General features: G+C 51.9%; 1 protein-coding gene across 1 annotated transcript; it reads right to left on the bottom strand.

The window, feature by feature from the left end:
* Positions 1-11,139: 11,139 nt before the first annotated feature.
* On the bottom strand, positions 11,140-16,933 carry Klhdc7a (kelch domain containing 7A). Its single transcript, XM_004637677.2, has one exon. The coding sequence runs from the start codon at positions 16,716-16,718 to the stop codon at positions 14,448-14,450; it is 2,271 nt and encodes a 756-aa protein (XP_004637734.1). The 5' UTR covers positions 16,719-16,933; the 3' UTR covers positions 11,140-14,447.
* Between the last annotated feature and the right edge of the window lie 1,044 nt (positions 16,934-17,977).

Consider the following 17,977-nt stretch of genomic DNA (forward strand, 5'->3'; position numbering starts at 1 on the left):
CGACTTGTCTGAGGAGCAAACTCTTGATTATAGAGCCAGACAGGCTCCAACCCGCCAAGACCGGGAGAAGGATTACAAATCTCTCTTGTTTGAGCTGGGACATGGGGGTGTCGGCTGATGTGCGCTTGCCAACATCCCCAACTCAAATCCGCCGCACGCGGCAGCCGTCGCTGGGACGCATCAGCGCTGGACTGGGAGTGAAGTGGCTTCGCTCATTTGCGACCAGAGAATCTCAGTTTTTGCCAGCACAATGTTGCCAACTGGGGGGTCTTGCTGGGCTGACTTTAATGAACAGAGAAGACTCAATTTTAATTAGCATGCTAATTGTTTCCATGCAAATGAATGTGGAGAAAGGACTTGCAAACAGTTTATTTTGTTAAGTGGGTTATATGATGCCTCCTGCAGTTCTGTACCTGGTAGTCTCTTGCTGGACCAACAGCTCCACCCCTCCAAACAGCACAAGTCCAGCTCTGGAGCAAACCCAACTCCCAAGCATGGCCCCAGTACACTGAGAGCTTTGTTTTCTCCTTCATACTGGGGATTGAGCCCATCGCCTTCACACTGAGGTCCGGAGTGTACTTCACAGTAAATTCCCAGCCCTTTATTTTTTATTTTTTAATTTTTTTTCTCATTTTATGTATTTGGTCCAGGGACTCACTATGCAGCGTGGACTTGTAGTGATCCTCCAGTTTTCAGCCTCCCCAGCGCTGGGATTACAGGCATGCATCACCATGCCTCGACTCTGGCTCAGTGTGCCCGGGGGGTGGGGCTGGTGCAGCATGCAGGACTGGAATGAAACCAGGTCGCTGCGCTTGCCAAAGCAGTTACTTAGTCCACTGAGCTATCTCACTGTCTTCCTAGCTCTTTATTTTTAAGTGTTGAGACAGCATCTTGCTAACTTATTCAATTGTCCAGCTGGACTTGAATTTGTGATCTTCCTGCCCCAGCCTCCCACAGTACTGAGATTACAGATGTGCGTCTCTCCATCCAGCCCAGGTGTAGGCTCTGTGTGAGAGCTTGGGGCAGGGGAAATAAGCCACTTGGATCCTGCCTGCTGGGGCTCACTGCAGAGGACAAGGGTGAGGGCGCTAAATTCCATTTGATAGGGTTCCCGGGTCGTAAGCAACAGAAATCAGTTCAGGATAACTAAAGAAGGGAATGTATCAGGGAAGTCACAGAACAGGGACCGAAAGGCTTCTTTTGCTAAAGACATTGTTGACCCTCTGGTTTCCAGAGAGGCAACTAAAAGTAGGATAAAGGCTTGGCCTTTTATCTTCATGTTGAATCTGTCACTTCACTACTGCAAACTTTGAGTCAGGTTCTTGCTCAAATCTGCAGAGACATGTTAATCAGTTAAGGTGTGCTTATCTAAAAAGCCAGTAAGATAAGGTTGGTTAGTTTCTCCTCCCTCTTCAAGGCTGAGGTCGCCATAGAATGACCATAACAGGGACATCCTAACCAAATAGCAGCAAACTTCTCTAATGCTCCATTCTAGACACCAGAGTGGTGCTGAGGTCTCTAGTCATGGCTCTAAACCCAAGGGAGGACCTAGGCATTGTCCTAACCCACACCTCCTTGTCCCTCCAACCTGTTCTTTCTGCAAGTCCTCTCTCCTCTCCAGTGATCTCAGGTTCAGGAACAATGGGTTAAGCAGCTCAGGAATCATCACCCCGGACCCCAGCAGGACACCACAGAATCAGAATCTAAAATGATCCATCAGAGAGACCACTTGGCTCCCTCCCACCTTCTGTCCCTTTCTTCTATCTCCCCAAGACTTTCAGTCACTGGACTGCTGGCTTTTCCCATGTGGCCACACTGAGAATAAGTTCCTTTTATTCTGTTTATTGCCACCACTGGCCTCCTGTTTAGTTAGCTGAGCCTGGTCTGCTAGGAACCTGGCCTAGGAGTCTGGTCACAATCAGGGTAGAGGTAGGCTGGCAGGAGCTAAGAAAGCTGGGCAGAAGAAGCAATCTGGGGTGTTGCAAAGACCCATCTTGAGCTGCCCCAGTGTCCTGGTGTGGTCCAAGTCACCGCCTCTTACTCCGATGCCCACCATTTCCTCCTACCTGGTAAATCCAGGCTTCCTCTCTGGCCAGCCCCATCCTCTCTGTAGGAGCCAGGAAGACATTTGAAACTGAAAGCTGATGAGGCCACCGTGGGCTTAAAACTCTCTGCAGCTCCAGCACTCAGATCTTTGGTTCTTGTATCATTCTGTCATCAAAGGAAGCAAGGCTCTTTGGAGAAGTAGCCGAGAAGTTCCGTATGTGAGTCTGGGCCACCTTAGTGCAGGAGAGCAAGGAACAAAATGACAGGGGCTACAACAGAGGGACCTTTACGGTGTCAATGTGATTTGTTCCCTGCTCCCGCCTTGAGGGGTGCATGCATGTGTGTGTCTGCTGTGTGCAGGGGGGGGTGTGTGTGGGGTTCACACATATCCCAGGCTGGCGGTGGGACCTTTAAGAAGTGGGGTTCAGTGGAAGATGATTAGGTCACTGGGGTGTCGTCCCACTGGGGAGGGATTAGTGCAGATCCTCAGGAATGAATTAGCTCTAGAGAGAATGAGTTGTTAAAAAGGATCAAGACTCTCCCCACCCCTGTCACCTCTCTGGCTTCCGGTCTTGCCATGTGGTCTCTGGCATGTCCTCTGCCATGGTGATGCCACCCACTGCGATGCCCTCATCTGAGCAGATGATGACACCTTGCCCGTAATTTTCCAAAACAATGAGCTCAATAGACTTTTTCTCTTTATATGTATCCGGCCTCAGGTACTTTTTTTTTTTTGCAGCAACCAAAAATGGGCCAATCCAGGGACACAGAAGTCAACTGAAAGAGCCTTCCCTCATGGCCAACATTGAGGGAAATGAAACAAAGCAAATAACGTAGTGTTAAAGTAGACAGAACTAGGACCTGGAGACCCACCAACCCCCAGAGGAAAACATCAGGCAAGAGCACATTGAGGAATCGCCTACCAATCACCTGGTCAATAGTCCTCAAAGCCCTCAGGGCAATCAAACACAGGGAAGGCCTGGGACACTGTCACCCCCAAGAGGATCCTGAGGAGACTGGACCACCGAAAGTACTATAGGATCTTAGATGCAATCCTGCGGCAGAAAAAGGGCATCAGAAAAAAAGCTCAGGAAGCTGAAGAAAGTGTAGACTTAGTCGATGTAAAGGAGCGTGTTGGTTCCTTAGACGCAGCCAGTGAAGCATAAGAATGCAAGGTTAGCAGTGGGGGAAACTGGGTCAGAACTTTTCTGGGCATCTAAAGCTAGTCTCAGAGAAAAAAGATTAGTCAAACATAAAAAGAACAGCCCCAGCCTTTGGAGATTTCAGACAATGCTGGGCCCGGCCCACCCAGCACCGCTTAGGCCACCTTCTCCTGGGTTAGGACGGAGGGCCTTTGCTCCTGGTGGCCTTCCAAGGGTGATCTTCCGCGTCTCCTTGTCTTCCCCTCTCTTTATCTCTCCTTGTCTCCTTCCGCTAGCCCAAGTCCTTCTCATCTTTCATATTCCAGTTTAAATGCCACCTATTTGGAGAAGCCATTCTGAGAACTATCTAATGTGTCTCTCCTGTCATTCTCCATCACGGCTGACATTTATTTCCTGCACTGAATTTATGCCAATCTGCCATTATTTTACGTAGTTGTTCACCTGTTTATTCCTTGGCATCCTCAGGAGAATGAATCTCCGGGTCCCGCAGAAGCCCTAGCATCTTGCAGGGACCGTGGGGGGGGGGAGACACAGCTGACCAACAGACAGCGTGTGTCTGCCGACTCTTGGGGGGACCTTCTGCGGTGCTCACTGCGCACCTAGTCCTGGGCTTCCAGCCTCCCCACTGCTGCCCGTCCTGTGCGGAGCCGCACAGTGACGCTCCCTAAGTACAGCCTCTGTCCTGCTACTGTGTAATTAGAGCAACTCAGTTTCACATCCCTGTAAGTGCTCATAATTGCGTAATTAGGACCCACAATGTAACACAATCATTAACATGTATACCTTGCCATCTCCCAACGATATTTTTGTCAAAGCACCAAAAGTAATTAATTTAGTGTGAGGCTGGTGGAAGCGCACAGGGGGCGGGGGGTGGGGGGGAGAGAGCTTTTCCCTTTGTCCTGCTGGCGGTGATGGGAGGGAACGCATAGTCTTTCAAAAAGAAGCTATATATCGGATTATCTTGCCCCAGAGTGTCCCGCGGAGCTGGGTGCTGCACTGTTGGTGGAATCATCTAGAATGGATAAAAACTGGTCTGTCTTTGTGCTTAAGGCCCGTTCCCAATGACCTGTGTGGCTGGAAGACAGAATGTCCTCCAGAATGTCCAAGGATGTCCTCATCCTTGAAGAAGGTGTTTTCCAAAGTGACAGAGAACTTGAACTTGTGAGGGGCCGGGTGGAGAGGCAAATGGAGGAGCCAGGCTTTCAGAGGGACAGAGCTTGCGTTTGGGGTGATGAGAAGGACCAGGAGAGGGATCTGGGGAGGTTTACATGATGCACTTGATGCCCCCCAGTTCTACATTTGCAAATAGCCAAAATGGCAAATTTTTTATTATGTATATTTTGTAATAATGTAAAGAAACCTATATAGAGTAAGATCTCTCTCTCTCTCTCTCTCTCTCTCTCTCTCTCTCTCTCTCTCTCTCTCTCATTTTCAGGCAGGGTTTCACTGTGCAGTTCAAGCTGTCCTGGAACTCACTTTGTAGCCCAAGTGGTCCTTGAACTCACAGCAATCCTCAGCTTCCCGAGTGCTGAGATTACTGGTCTGTGCTACCACACCTGCCTGTTACATTCTTTATTTTTCAACCTATGGATCATAAAAAAACTGGAAAGAAAGAAATCAAAATGATAACAGATTATTTCTGAGAAGGAATGATTTTTACTCTCTTTTCGAGCATCTCTGTGTTTTTCCAATTATATATTCTAAACTGAATCCTGTGGCTCTTTCGTAATCCGATGAGACGTAAGTGGATTGCATAGGGGGAGGGGCTTAATGGCCCTGGGTCACACACTTGGTGGTGTCCATGGAGAATTTTGTGTTATGGGTATCTTACCACAGTAAAAAAAAAAAAAAAAAAAGAGTGTGTGTGTGTGTGTGTGTGTGTGTGTGTGTATTAAAGCAATGACTTTGTAGACACTGCCCAGCCCATTGCATGGATCCGGGAGAGGGTGTGGGCTCAGGGGCAGAGGGAGGAGAGCTGTGACATCACCCACTTCTAGGCATGGTCTACGTTAGACACTTGATTCCACCAGGTGGTGGGGCCAGGTTTGGACTTCTGCAGATTCAGTTTGATTCCAGACGGCATGTTGAAGGATTTGCTCAGTTTATTGTGATGCAAACTGAGGCCAGAGTAGACAGACCAAGCTCTCCTAGTACTCATGAGGGAAAGGCTATAGGGTAGCATCAGACAAATGCAATTGTGGGAACAAAAGTAAACTACCTTAGGATGACAAACAGTCCTCGAGGACAGAATGAAGCCACATACTTTGATACTTGTTACAAATAACAGCCTATCGGATGGGTGTTATGGTTCGTATATAGTTGTCCTCCCAAAGCCTCATGCAGTTTTGGGGTGGCTTTTGGAGTTTGTGATTGATTGCTTTGGGTGTGGATGCTGCACCTGCCCTGGGACAGGTAATTTGCATTACAATATAAGGAGGGGAGAGAAGCGAACTGCTTGAGCTGCTGCTACCCTTCCCCTGCGCTCCTGCTCTTTGCTGCCACCATGAGAGGCTGCTCTCTGCCATGTGCTGCTCTGCCTTGGAGCCAGACTAAAACCTCCAGTAACTGTGAGCTAAATAAATTTCCTTCTCTAATTTGAGCGTCGGGTATTTGTCCCAGCAAAGAGAGAAGAGTAACTGAGGCAGTGGGTGTAGTGTCCTTAGAGGGTTTTTTTTTTTTTTATTAGTACATTTTTGTAGTACAAACTGATCACATTCCTTGTGGGAAATTGGCACAGCTTCATCACCCCATCTCTTCTTCCTCTTCCCATTTGCTATTATCTATCTTTTCTTTTACGTTTTACTCATATTTTGAGTTTCTCTTCGTAAGGGAAGCTACAAGATATTGAAGCTTATGTGTGATTTACTTCACTTAATGTTATGGTCTGAAGGTGCATTTGGACTCAAAGTTATACTACAAAGCCACCGTGATGAAAACAGCATGACACTGGCAAAACAAAACAACCAGACACAGGATCAGTGGAATGGAATAGAAGATGCACAACAACCCCAGGCATATTCAGCCAGCTGACCTTTGACAAAGGTGTCAAAAAGCTACAGTGGAGGAAGACAGCCTCTAACACAGTGTGTGGTGGTTTCATTCTCCTGATGCAGACCCACAGTTTTTCTTATTGTGTCACCAGGCTGGTCCTATGAAAGTGGCTTTTCTTTTAAGATGAATAATGCTAGAGCCAAACGGTGCTTGGAACCCTCCAGAGTTAGGGAGAGGCAGCTGGTATTCCTGAGGTCAAGTCCCAGAGGAGGGAGTACACCTGGGCCCTGTGAAGGGCAGAGGAGCAAAAGGAGGCTCCACAGGGAGGTCGGATGCGATTTTATGAAAAGGATCTCACCAGCCCAGAGTGATGGCCCAGGCCTGGACTCTCAGCACTCTTCTGGGAGGCTGAGGCAGGATTGTTACAAATTTGAGCCCAACCTGAATGACTCAGCTACATGGGGAGGGCCTGTCTCAAAAAAGGGTTGGGAATACAGCTCAATATGAAGGCCCTGGGTTTCATTCTCTCTCTCTCTCTCTCTCTCTCTCTCTCTCTCTCTCTCTCTCTCACACACACACACACACACACACACACAGGATACCATGCAATCGCTATTACCAGAGAAAATGCACCCAGTCTTACAGGGCCATCTGGGAAGCCAGTGAAGAACATCAGCGCTGTCTCTCGTGGAGCTTAGGGAACTGGGTATTTATACACCAGCAGCATCTTCCTGTCACTGCTTGGATTTCCTCCAGGACATGCTGAACCCCCAGGCTGTGCCAGGCTGCCTATTGCATAGGCAGAGCTTCTCTCTGCAGTGTGGGGACTCCTGGGTGGGCCGCAGTTGCTGAGACAGGAGCAGAGCTGAGCTTAGCACCACAACATGGAGTGGGGGCAAAGCCGGGCCATTGTCCCTGACCCCATGTACTGTGTTAGGGGCAGTGTGGAAGAACAGGAAGAAGACGTGAAAGGTCAGAGATGCAGCTGCTGCACAGTGCATGGGATGGTGGCAGGGCAGGATGGCTACCCGTGGCCACGTGGGAACCTGTGGTGGATTGATAACTGGTGGTCAACTGGTAACACCCAGCTGAACTGAACCTGCGTAGTACTGGTTGTAGATGTCCCACCTGAGGGTTATTGCTGCCAGCATAAGAGGCAGAACTGAAAAGGAAGACATTTGGAAGCTGTAGGGAGCTGTTGGTTTTCCTGGAGGAGCTTGCCATGCTGGCTTTCCCAGTGAACTTGACTGTTCTCATCATTGGAAGGGCTCTGGCCCTTGCCGCTGGGGAGGGCTGTGGGGAGCTCTGGTGCTTGCCTTACGCATCTCTTCCTAGCTCCAGTACAGACCCCTCAGTCCACTCACACAGATGTTGCATCCCACTGGCACAGACTTTCTTGCTTCCACCACTGACCTTTGGGCCTTCCCTGAACAGATCCTTGAAACAGACCGATGTGAGGCACTGTCGTGGGCTCTAGCCCTCCAGCTGGACTCGTGGGGGGCACTGTCATGAGCTCTAGGTCTTCGGCTGGATTCATGCAGGACACTGCTGGGGATCCAGTCCTTAGCTGGATTCTTTGGTCTTTGGTATGTGGACAGATTTCCTGCCCTCTTTGTATATGTGACTGTTTGGGTGGCTATTATAGAATAATTCTTATCATTATGTGTCCTATATTGTTCTCTTTGTGAACCCTGGCTATGATAGAAGCAGCACACAGCTCTGCTGACTCCCTCAGATCTGCTGTGGAACAGACTTTGAAGGGGACCAAGGACAGAAACAAACCTGTGGTAACTACCGGGGACCACTATAGGGACCACTAAGGCCCACTGGCCTGAGGACAAAGGCTGAAGTGTCATGTGGGTAACAGAATCGAGGACAGGGGTCCCCAGGGGCTGCCACAGGCTGTGTTTCTGCATCCTCAGAGGATATATTCAGAGCTGCAAGAACACTGAGGTTTCCCTATGCCATCTGTGAGATGGGTCGAGAATAGATTTGAAGCTGGCCCCACAGTGACAAAGGCTGTGACATGCAGCAAGTGACCTCAGGATTTTACACTTATAACCTCAGTGCCAGGGATACCACTCCAAGATGCTCGAGGGTCCCCCCCAGGCATCAGCAGGAAGTCATGGTCCTAACCACCAATAGGGGTCTGGTCAGCCTGGAAGCTGGACACACTCAAGAGTGACACTTATCACCTTGATTCTTTCTTCCAATAAGGTGTCACTGAGCTCCTGCCCTGAGTCAGATCCTGAATTGGACACTGGAGACACCAAGGTGCACAACACTGAATGGGACAGATAGCCAAGGCCCCCACTCACAGGGTATCTACATAGAGCCTGGACCCAGCAACTCACAGAGGGAGACAAGCAAAGCCACCCATTCTCACAGCTGCTTCACCACTCCTGACACTGGGGAGCAGCTCTGCCCTGCCCTTGTGTCCTCTATCACTTCCTGGCTATGTGAACATGGGCAGGTTAAACTTTGTGCCTTCATTTCCCCACCTGTGAAATAGTGACTATCTAACAAAGAGGTTTGCTTCAGGAATTAAATGAATTACTGCAAATGAAGTGTCTGCAGAAGAGCCTGCTGCTCAGCAGAAGTTAGCAGCGATGGTTCAAGGAGCTGATCTTTTGACCTTTCTAGATGCTCCTCCGAGCTGTATCACATCTGTCCCCCTATGTCCAGTGGTCCCTGGATCTAGGGGAAGACAGAGGCTTGAAGCCAGGCCTCATAGCTGCCTCCAGGTGAGACCCCAATCCCTCTATTCTACCTTGGGGGTAGAATAGAGCTGGAACTGTGGCTGACGGATGAAGAACGAAGGGATTGCAGGTGGGTAGACCTGGTGTGGCTTCCCAGCTTGGCTTCTTTGTAGTTGTGTGACCCTGGAAAGACTGCTTTGCTTTCTGGGGCTCTAGACTCCTCAGCTTTGGGACTGTGACCCTAGAGCATACCCCACAGGATGGTTGACCACTTGTTCCTGAGGTGGCTATGCTGCAAACTACCCCAGGTTCAGTGGTTTGAGGCCACAGCCACCTGTTCCTCTCAGGCATCTGTGGATCAGGGGTTTGGGCTGGGTTCAGCCAGGTGCATCTTCTGCCAACCTGGCTTGGGTTTGGTGGGGGTCCTGTGGTCGGTGGGTGATGTAGGATCTCATTCACTGGTCAGATGCTTGGCTAGCTTCTAATTGAGTGACTGGGCCATACAGCTGTCATTGTCCAGAGGTCAGCCTGGGGTTTGTCCCCGTGGTGGCAGTCTCAGGGTTTTCAAGAACCATGAAAGACAGAACCTTCTGCTACATCGAGTGTGCAACTTCTCCAGAGTGCCAGGGCAAGTCACATGACCAGATGCCAGCAGCAGAGAGGTTGATGGGAAGGGGGGAATCTGGCCAGTTTTGCTCTCTACCTTGGTTGTCGTGAGTGTAAAATGAGACAACAACAGAAAACAAGAATGGCGGCATGGGACTATAGTCCCAGCTACTCAAGAGTTTGAGGCAGGAGGATCCAGGACTTAGAGGCCAGCCCAGGCAACATAGTGAGATTTTGTCTCTTAAAAAGAGAAAAATCAATCTAGCGTGGTGGCATACATCTGTAATCCCAGTGCCTTGGGAGGCTGAAGAAGTAAAAGCATTGGAAGTTTAAGCCCAGCCTGGGCCATTTATCAAGACTCTGTCTCAAAGTAAAAAATAAAAATTAGTTTAAAACTAATGAGCTTGTATGACTAGAAAGCTACGAGCCCTGAGAGTCAATAAATGGATTAACCATGATTACATTTCTGTCCTCTAGGATTTGAGAGATACAAAGGCTGGTGTTATAATTATTAATAATCATTTAACTCAATAGGTATTGTGCAGTCATGTTGAACTCTGGGCAGAGCCTGGTCCATTTCTCTCTGTACCATGAGGGTGAGAGGCCCTTGCCGGCCACAGGGCTCTGCAGACTCAGCGCAGGACCCCTGCTTACCTCCTCTCCAGTGGTCTGCCTGCTGCCTGGTGCTGAGAACATTGCTGTTATTGGTACAAAATCCATGTCTCCACCTCTCCTTTGCACACAAAAAAGACAAGCGAGACTCCTCTGTGGCTTTTCATTTTTGTTTTATTTTGACCTGCATCCCACCTTTCGAACGACCACAGGCTAGAAGCTATTTGTAGAGGCTTCGTTCCTTGCTTCCACTCCGGCTCCCCGGAGGTGTCTCCTTCCAACTGTTTCATCTTCCTGCTTCTGCCCACAGCCTTGCACCCGCCTAGGGCACTGCTGCTGGCTGCAGCCACAGCTTCAGGAGACTTCTGGAGGAGGAGGGGGATGGGGCCACCAAGCTCCTCCAGGTAAGGATGACACAGGCAAGCAGAGCCTGGCTGCCGCTCCAGATATGCCACTAAGACGCAGGCTGGTTCTCCCAGGCCCCGTGGGGTGGCTACTGATAGGTGTTTTTCAGGCGAACAGTGCAGCAGAGAAACAGGCAGAAGGAAAAAGGGAAAGGGGCTTTATTTTCTTTGAGGGAGGTCAAGGAATTTTCTGGACTAGATAAAGGGAGGCTGAGGCTTTTATGGCCTTTGCCAGGGGTGGAGTTTGGAGGGGATGTTTAGATATAACTGAGGGAGCTGGTTGGGGGTCTTCCCTGAGGCGGCGGGAAGGGTGAAAGGAAATTATGTCTTGGGCTAAGTTGGAGAAGAAGGGGGAGGTGGTCCTGGGAGCGAGGGCCTTTGTTTTAAGGGCATTGGCCATATAAGATGACCACCATAATGATTTTAGCAACTTACACGAGAGCCCAAACCTATCAGCTACTCCCCATTTGTAAGGGAAAAGAGCTCCCTGCACCTGGCCACAGCCCCAGCTCTAGGCAAATGCTGCTCTGGCTTCTGTGTTTGTTCCAGCAACTCTGTTCTTCCATACAGGACCTACGCTGGGCTTTTCTTGTAAATATTGATAGAAGTCCCACAAAGGAGACAAGAAAACAAAGGACATTTTATTTATGATACAAAAAGAAACCAGCCGGGAAAAATATCCACAGGCCCAAAGGGGGTGGGGGGAGGAGGAGGAGGAGGATGCTTAAATAAACCGTGATACATTCTCTCGGCAGAATATTGCGCAGCTATCGAAATGATGTTTACCGAGGGTTTGTAATAACACAGGAAAATGCTTATTCTAAAATGCTACGTGAAGAAAGGAAGCAGCTGAACTGTACACTCAGCATAATCACACCTATGCAAAAATCGAGCTGAACAAAAGCCGCCCAGAAGAAGGGGGAGAGGCGCGCGCCACGGGAGGGGACGTCTTTGGGTGGCAAAAATGAAGAGGTTTTTTTTTTTTCTTTTTCTTTAATATACTTTTCTCAATTTTCCAATTTTCTTTTCGATGCCAGGCAAGGCTGGCTTAAATTCGAAGGCGATTCAGACTTAATTATTTTTGTTTTCCTAAAGAAGAGCGCCTATTAAAAACGCAAGACAGTTGATCCACAGAAAGCCAAGTGATAGAGGTCACCCTTCTCCAAGACGCCGACTGTGGCTTTGGTACGAGTGTGGTAAGAGACCTGAGGCTATTAAACAAGGCCAGCTGGAAATCCTAGACTCGTCCTAGGAAAAGACACCCTCACACTGCTACCCAGTTGCACACGGGGTGTGACACCTGCAGGGTCCTGGTGTTCCGTCGACTCTCACCCCTAAATGTGCAAACTCCGCTTCTCTCTTAGGGGACGCAGCTTGTTCCATGCCAGAGGTCCGTTTTGTAAGTGTTGGTGGGGTCGAATTCTTTCCCTTGTACCAAGGCACCTTCAGAATAGCTGGGCCTCTCCTTTACCCCAAGATGGTGCAGCAGGGAGGCAGCCCGGTCCTCTCCATCTGGCGTGGTGTGGCAAGAGTGGGCCTCCCCCTTGCCGGCTTGTGCATCTCCCAGGTTTCCACTGGGGTCCCCACTCACATTCCACCCTATCGAGGAGGCTGATCACACAGTTGGAAAGAGCTGTCCCTTCCCTCAGCCTTTCCTCTTGGCATTCATGCGACCCGGGCTCCAAGCTTTCTTTGTTATGTTTGTTTGTTTTTATAAAATTGCTCATTTCCCTCCACTAGGCAGAGATCTGCTGATGTCACCAGTCCCTAGTACAGTGCCTGGCCCAATAGTCTATACATGCTTGTTTTACCAGTGAGTGAGTGGATCCTGGCATTATGCCCCCGGAGGATCATCTTAGGTTCCCAGAGCTACCTTGCTTCACCGTGATGTCCTGAACATCTCCATTCCTAAAACTAGCTCCAGAGACCCACATCAGTGGTGATGAGTACACCAGCTCTGATCTCTTGGGACTGGGACTGCTGGAACATTGGATGGGAATAGTTTGAAGCCATCATAAGGACTCTTCTGGAAAAAATAGGGCATCGATTAGTGATGCCTGCCATGGGACTGGAAGAGAGGTGGATTAGCTGTATTGCGTACCTCTCATCTAAGCCAGTCTGGTCTCAGGTTTCCCCTTCATTATGACCATCATAACTGGGAGCTGGAACAAATGCTGCCTTCCCCTGGCAATCATCTCCCTGGTCCCCACCAAAGGCATGCAGTGTGCTTCCAAATGTGTCCCTAGAATGATCCTTTGTCCTTCCTGGGTCTGGGAACTTTCCTGAACTTTATCCATCTTTTCCTTCACCTGCTCCAAACCAGGGCCTGGGTTCAGCTGCTCTAACTTCCGGACGGACTTGGCCTCCAAGCTCACCCGCTCCCACCTGGGATCAAAATGTCACGGTCTCCTTTGCCTCTCCTCACTGACAGCATCCTTCCTGCCCCATCCTCGAAGGCCCATGCCTGAGTGTTTCTCTCCCCGGGGCCAGCCATGGTCCTAGCTGGCTTTCCTTCCCAGCATCTAATCTAGGAATACAGTGAGCTGTCTCGTCTTCCCATGCCCTAGACTAGGGGCGGCGGCCTTGTGTGGTTCAATAAGAGCTCTCTTTTCATCTCCATACCAACAACTTTCTCATGCTGTGCTTTAATTCTGCTTCTTCTCCAAAGATCCCAGCCTGGGCCCAGCATCTGCAGGAACACTGAGGTCCAAAGCATTGCTATCTTCTCCTATGCCAGGTCCTGTGCCATGTCTCTGCTTCAGGCTGACGTCAAGATCTTTGCCCCTTGCAGAGAGAATAAGGGCTATGGGGGTAGAATGGACCTACCCTGCTCCCTTCCTTCCAGGAAGAATGCATACCTTCCCGAGGCTGGTCTCCTCCACTGCAGAATTTACCAAACCTGATGTGAAAGGAGTCCCTGGATGCTCCAGTGGAGTCGTCCAGTGCTACAGCCATATGATGGATCAGCCCCTCCCTGGTCTGCCCTTGACTGGAGAGCCTAATGGGGTGATCCCATGCTGCACTGGGATCCAGTCCTGCTATGCCCTCTCCCCAGCTGACAGGGAATGGCTTCTTTGCTTCTAGACAGAGGCTGGTCTCCTGAAAGGATCCTGAGGTCTGGGGCAAGAATGCTAGGGTCAGGGAGCAGTGTATGTGGGCAGGGGACTGGGAAGAAGGTGGTCTTGGGTCACACCAGGCCCTCCCTTCCTGAGACTTCATAGTTTACAGAATCCATCCTATTGTGAGTAAATCTCTATGGGAAGATGGCCAGTTTCTCCTTCCTCCCAGGGAACAGAGTTCCAGTGAACAAGAAAAAAAAAAAAATGGGGCTGGACAAATTTACTCTGCAGACAAGAGCGACTGGTGGGCACCTTCAACTTCAGCCGGTCAACAGCTTCAACCCTCTCTCCTTCCGCAGAAGCCCCAGCTCTTTCCAGTTCTGCTCAAACCACTTCCTTTGAATGTTCCTCCCTGTACCCCAGTGCTTCTGGGTATGTTAAAGAGTGAGTCCAGTGACTCATGTTTAAGAAGAGGCATGGGAGGCTCACGGGGCCCAGCCCATCTCCAGAGGGAATAGCTTGAAGGGCCCTCTGAGGGTACCTAGAGCTGTGGTTGAGTAAGGCATTGCTCTAAGCTTTGAGGGGGTCCTGGCGTAGGCCCCAAGACTTCAGATCTGGAGCAAGATGGTGGTCATTCCTGCAGATGCAATGCTTTCTGCCTTGGAAAACTGATCCCTAGCTTTACTATTCTTTCTGTGAAGCAGATCTCAGCAGCCCCCAGAGCAGAAGAACACATCTGAGATCCTGAAGCCACAGGAGGTGGGGTTAGAATTCTTCTCTTTATGGCTAAATTTCTGCGTTCCTGGAGCAATAGGCAGGGGTGGGGCTCTGCCTTCTGGTTGTCATGGGGAGCCTGCAGATTGGGTGCTAGACCCTGGTCTGCTGCACTGTGGGGCCAGGCAGGGTCAGGACAGTGGGCAGGAGGGTGCCCTGGGGGGAGGGGAAGTGCTGAAGCTCCTTGGGCACAAACCTGGGTGAGACGTGGTCAGCCAGGAAGCAGAGCGTGCGGTGGCGCCCCACGCAGTAGATGCGGGTGTCCACCACCGCGCACTGGAAGGCGTCCGGGTAAGGCGTCCGGAAGGTGGCGCACTCGTACCAGAGCCGCGTGCTGGCTCTGCAGCGGTACACGCTGATGCCCAGGCTCCGGTTCAGGTCAAAGCGGTACAGGAAGCCGTTGACTGCCACCATCTCGGCCGTGCGGTCCTTGCTGCCGCCTGTGGGGCTGGCCCACCAGCGCTGATCCTGGGCCGAGAAACGGAGCAGCAGGTAGCGCAGCGTGCCGCCTGTGACAAAGATCTCGTCGGCACACACCGTGGCCGTGTGCGCCAGGGCAAACGTGTCATTGGGGAGAGGCGGGGCGAAGGTCCAGTGGTCCAGGCGAGGGTCGTAGCGCTCCACGGTGTTCAGACACTCTCCCCCAATGGCGTACAGGTGGCCATCCAGCGCTACCAGCTGGCAGTGAGGCCGGGCCTGGTTCAGCGAACTCACCTCGCTCCAGATCCCTGTCAGGGGATTGTAGCAGAAGACGCGGTTAGACGGCTGGTGCCCAGGCCCCTGGCAGCCAGACACCACAAAGAGATAATTGAAGAGGCTGCAGGCAGAACATCCGCGGGACACAGCCTCAGGTGGCAGCTGGGCCAATGGGTACCAGGCATCTTGCTCATTGTCATAGCAACAGAGGCGGCCACAGTCCTCCTGAGGGCACATGTCGGCGACCACCAGGCACTTTCGGCCAAGAAGCCTTCGCTGGAGGATCAGCTCCCGTTCTGCACCACTCAGGCACCCGTAGATGTCCGGGCTGCGGAGCACCTGCAGGTAGTTGTCACTCATCACCTTGTAGGCCGCCTCCTTGAGGGCTTCCAGGTCCTGCTTCTTGGCCAAGGTCAGCACCTCATAGCAATTGCCCAGATCCAGGCAGATGTCCAGGGTGGAAGCGGGGCTCAGGGGGATGTGGAAGACATTGGTCCTGTCCTCCAGTTGTACATGGAGTTCCCTGCTGCACCCGGATGCACTGGGCAGGGTTTGCTGGTCTGGGTGGGCTGCAGCAGGTTCCCCAAAACTGTCGGGCTGGAGCTGGAGTTCTGGGTTCTCTGCGATCTGCAGGAGACTTTCCTTCCTGCTGAAGCCACATGCTGAGGGTGACCGTGGGGAGGCGGCTGCTCTGGCTCCATCTTCTGTGTCACCAGCTTGGCCTCTGGAGGATGCCCCTGTTCCCAGGGGCTCTGATGCTGGCCTAGGGGAGGGAGGTCCAGCCAGAGCTGCTGTCCCGGAGGCCAGCTTGGATGTGGCCTGGGAAGTGGATTCCACATAGTAGTCATATACCTTGCCCTTCAGCTGAGGCCCCAGCCCCTCTGCCTTCTGTATGAAGTTCTCTTCCATTCGGACCCGGGCCATGGATGAGAAGGTGTAGAAGGCATTGGTGGCTCCCTCCTGCTGCTGCATGGCCAGGCCCATGTCTGAGGTAGCCTGGAGTGTACGGGTCTCTTCTCTGTTCACCTCTGTCACGTGGCTGAAAACCCAGTTCTGGTTCATGTCACTGCTGCCTTCCGTGGGGGCCACCCGGCTGTGCCTGGGTCCCAGCTCCCCCAGCCCTGGCTGCTCTGCAGGCCCACTGTCTGGCCATGTAGCAGGCTCACTACTCACACAGCTGCCGTCCACTGCCACGGTAAGTTCAGCTGAAGAGCTGCAGGGAGGGGTGGGCTTACCGCCAACAGCTGTTCCGGCTTCCTGTCCACAGCAGCACGGAGGCACCTGCTCGGAGCCTGAGCACTGCCCGCCTTCACCTGGGGGCTTCCTGTGTCTGCAAGAGGCTCCTGGGGCCAGGACACAGGGGCCTCCTGGGTCCCCTGAGCTGCAGCCCACTGGTGCTCCAGCCCCGTGGCTGGCCCTCTGACGTCTCGGCCGCCTCTGGAGTGTTGCTGGAGAAGCACTTTGGACAGCAGGCTGCCCTGAGCCCTCTGTTTCCTTCTCAGCTTTGGCCTTGGGGTTCCCACCCTTCTGCGGTGCCCGGGCAGGCCTGGACTTGTATAGTCCGTAGGCTGCTGACACCAGGAGCAGCACAACGGCAGACAGCACTACCTTGCCCGTCAGCTGCATGTCCAAATGCCAGTCCTGGGCCTCTGCTCCTCTAGGGAACATGCTTCTCAGGCTGACCCGGGCCCAGGAATGTCAAAAATCCGATTAATGATTGCCCAATGGGGACCAGTTCCTGGATCCTGCTGGGCCAAGTGGGAGGGTGTCCTGGGCAGGCTGGGGCCAGCCAGCTGCAGAGTTGGAGCAAAGGTGACTTGGAGTTGGCACAGAGTAGCCACTGTGGCCACGGATGACAGACCTCAGTGGTGAGCCTCTATGGGTCCTCCTCTGGGGTTAGGGCGGAGTCTGCCTAGAGACACAGCCCCAGATCAGCTGAGGCCACAACCTGTTCCTGCAGCTGGAAGAGCTTACAAATGTCCAGCCAGTATTCGAAGAAGGAGGAAGCTTTTAACCAGACAGTCACCTTCTGCCAGGAAAGACTTTGGGTTGGTTAGTCCGAGTGTCTGCTTTGTTTTCTCTTTTGCAAATCCCTGCAATTGCAGCTTGGGTGTGGCTCACCAGGCAGCAGGTGGATCCACGTTAAGTGTGGTGGGGGATGGGTCCTGTCCTTGTGTTGGGGGGGGTCAGCATTTAGCTGGTCAAGCAAGGACGCAGCAGGGAGGCCAGAGCCAGGGCCTACAGCCAAACCACCTGACCTGTTCTTGACCACCTCTGCCCTCCTTTCCTGCTTGGCTGGTTTTTGCTGAGATGTGGGTGGAGAAAGGACATCGAGTTAGCTCCCATAGGAGCAGGACACAACCTCTTCCCTTCCATGGTGACTGGCTGGAGGAGGGCCTGTACCCCTTGACCGCACCCAGCCTCCATACCACAGTGCTGTGGACCCTGGATCAGAGTACAGGGCTCTGCCACTTACCAGCTGTGCCTGTTGGCTGTGTCACAAAGCCTCAGTAAATATTAGTGTCTCGACTCCCTCCTCCTCCTCCTCCTCCTCCTCCTCCTCTTCCTCCTCCTCCTCCTTCTCACACACCCACTGCTATTAATACCTCACTGGTATGACTTGTTATCACCTGGGCCATCTGAAGTCCAGATCTTATTCTGCCCCTTCCCAGCCCAAGTCCTCACCAAGGTCCTCTAAAGGTGCCCAATGGCCAGTGAACGGGTCTCAAGCTCTCATTGCATACTAAGGCCAGCAGGGAAAGTCAAGAGAGGACCCCCACCCAGCGAGGGTCCCAGGCCCACCCTGCCTGATCTGCCCATGGTCTAGAGCAGCTGAGTGTTCAGGCAGTGACCCGCTCGATATCCATCTTTAATAGTGTCTCCTAGTTAAAAAGACAAAGTAAACACTGCGCTGGGGATCTAGGAGG

Source organism: Octodon degus, unplaced genomic scaffold (genome assembly GCF_000260255.1).
Source record: "Octodon degus isolate 3935 unplaced genomic scaffold, OctDeg1.0 scaffold00092, whole genome shotgun sequence".
In the NCBI taxonomy this organism is placed as follows: Eukaryota; Metazoa; Chordata; class Mammalia; order Rodentia; family Octodontidae; genus Octodon; species Octodon degus.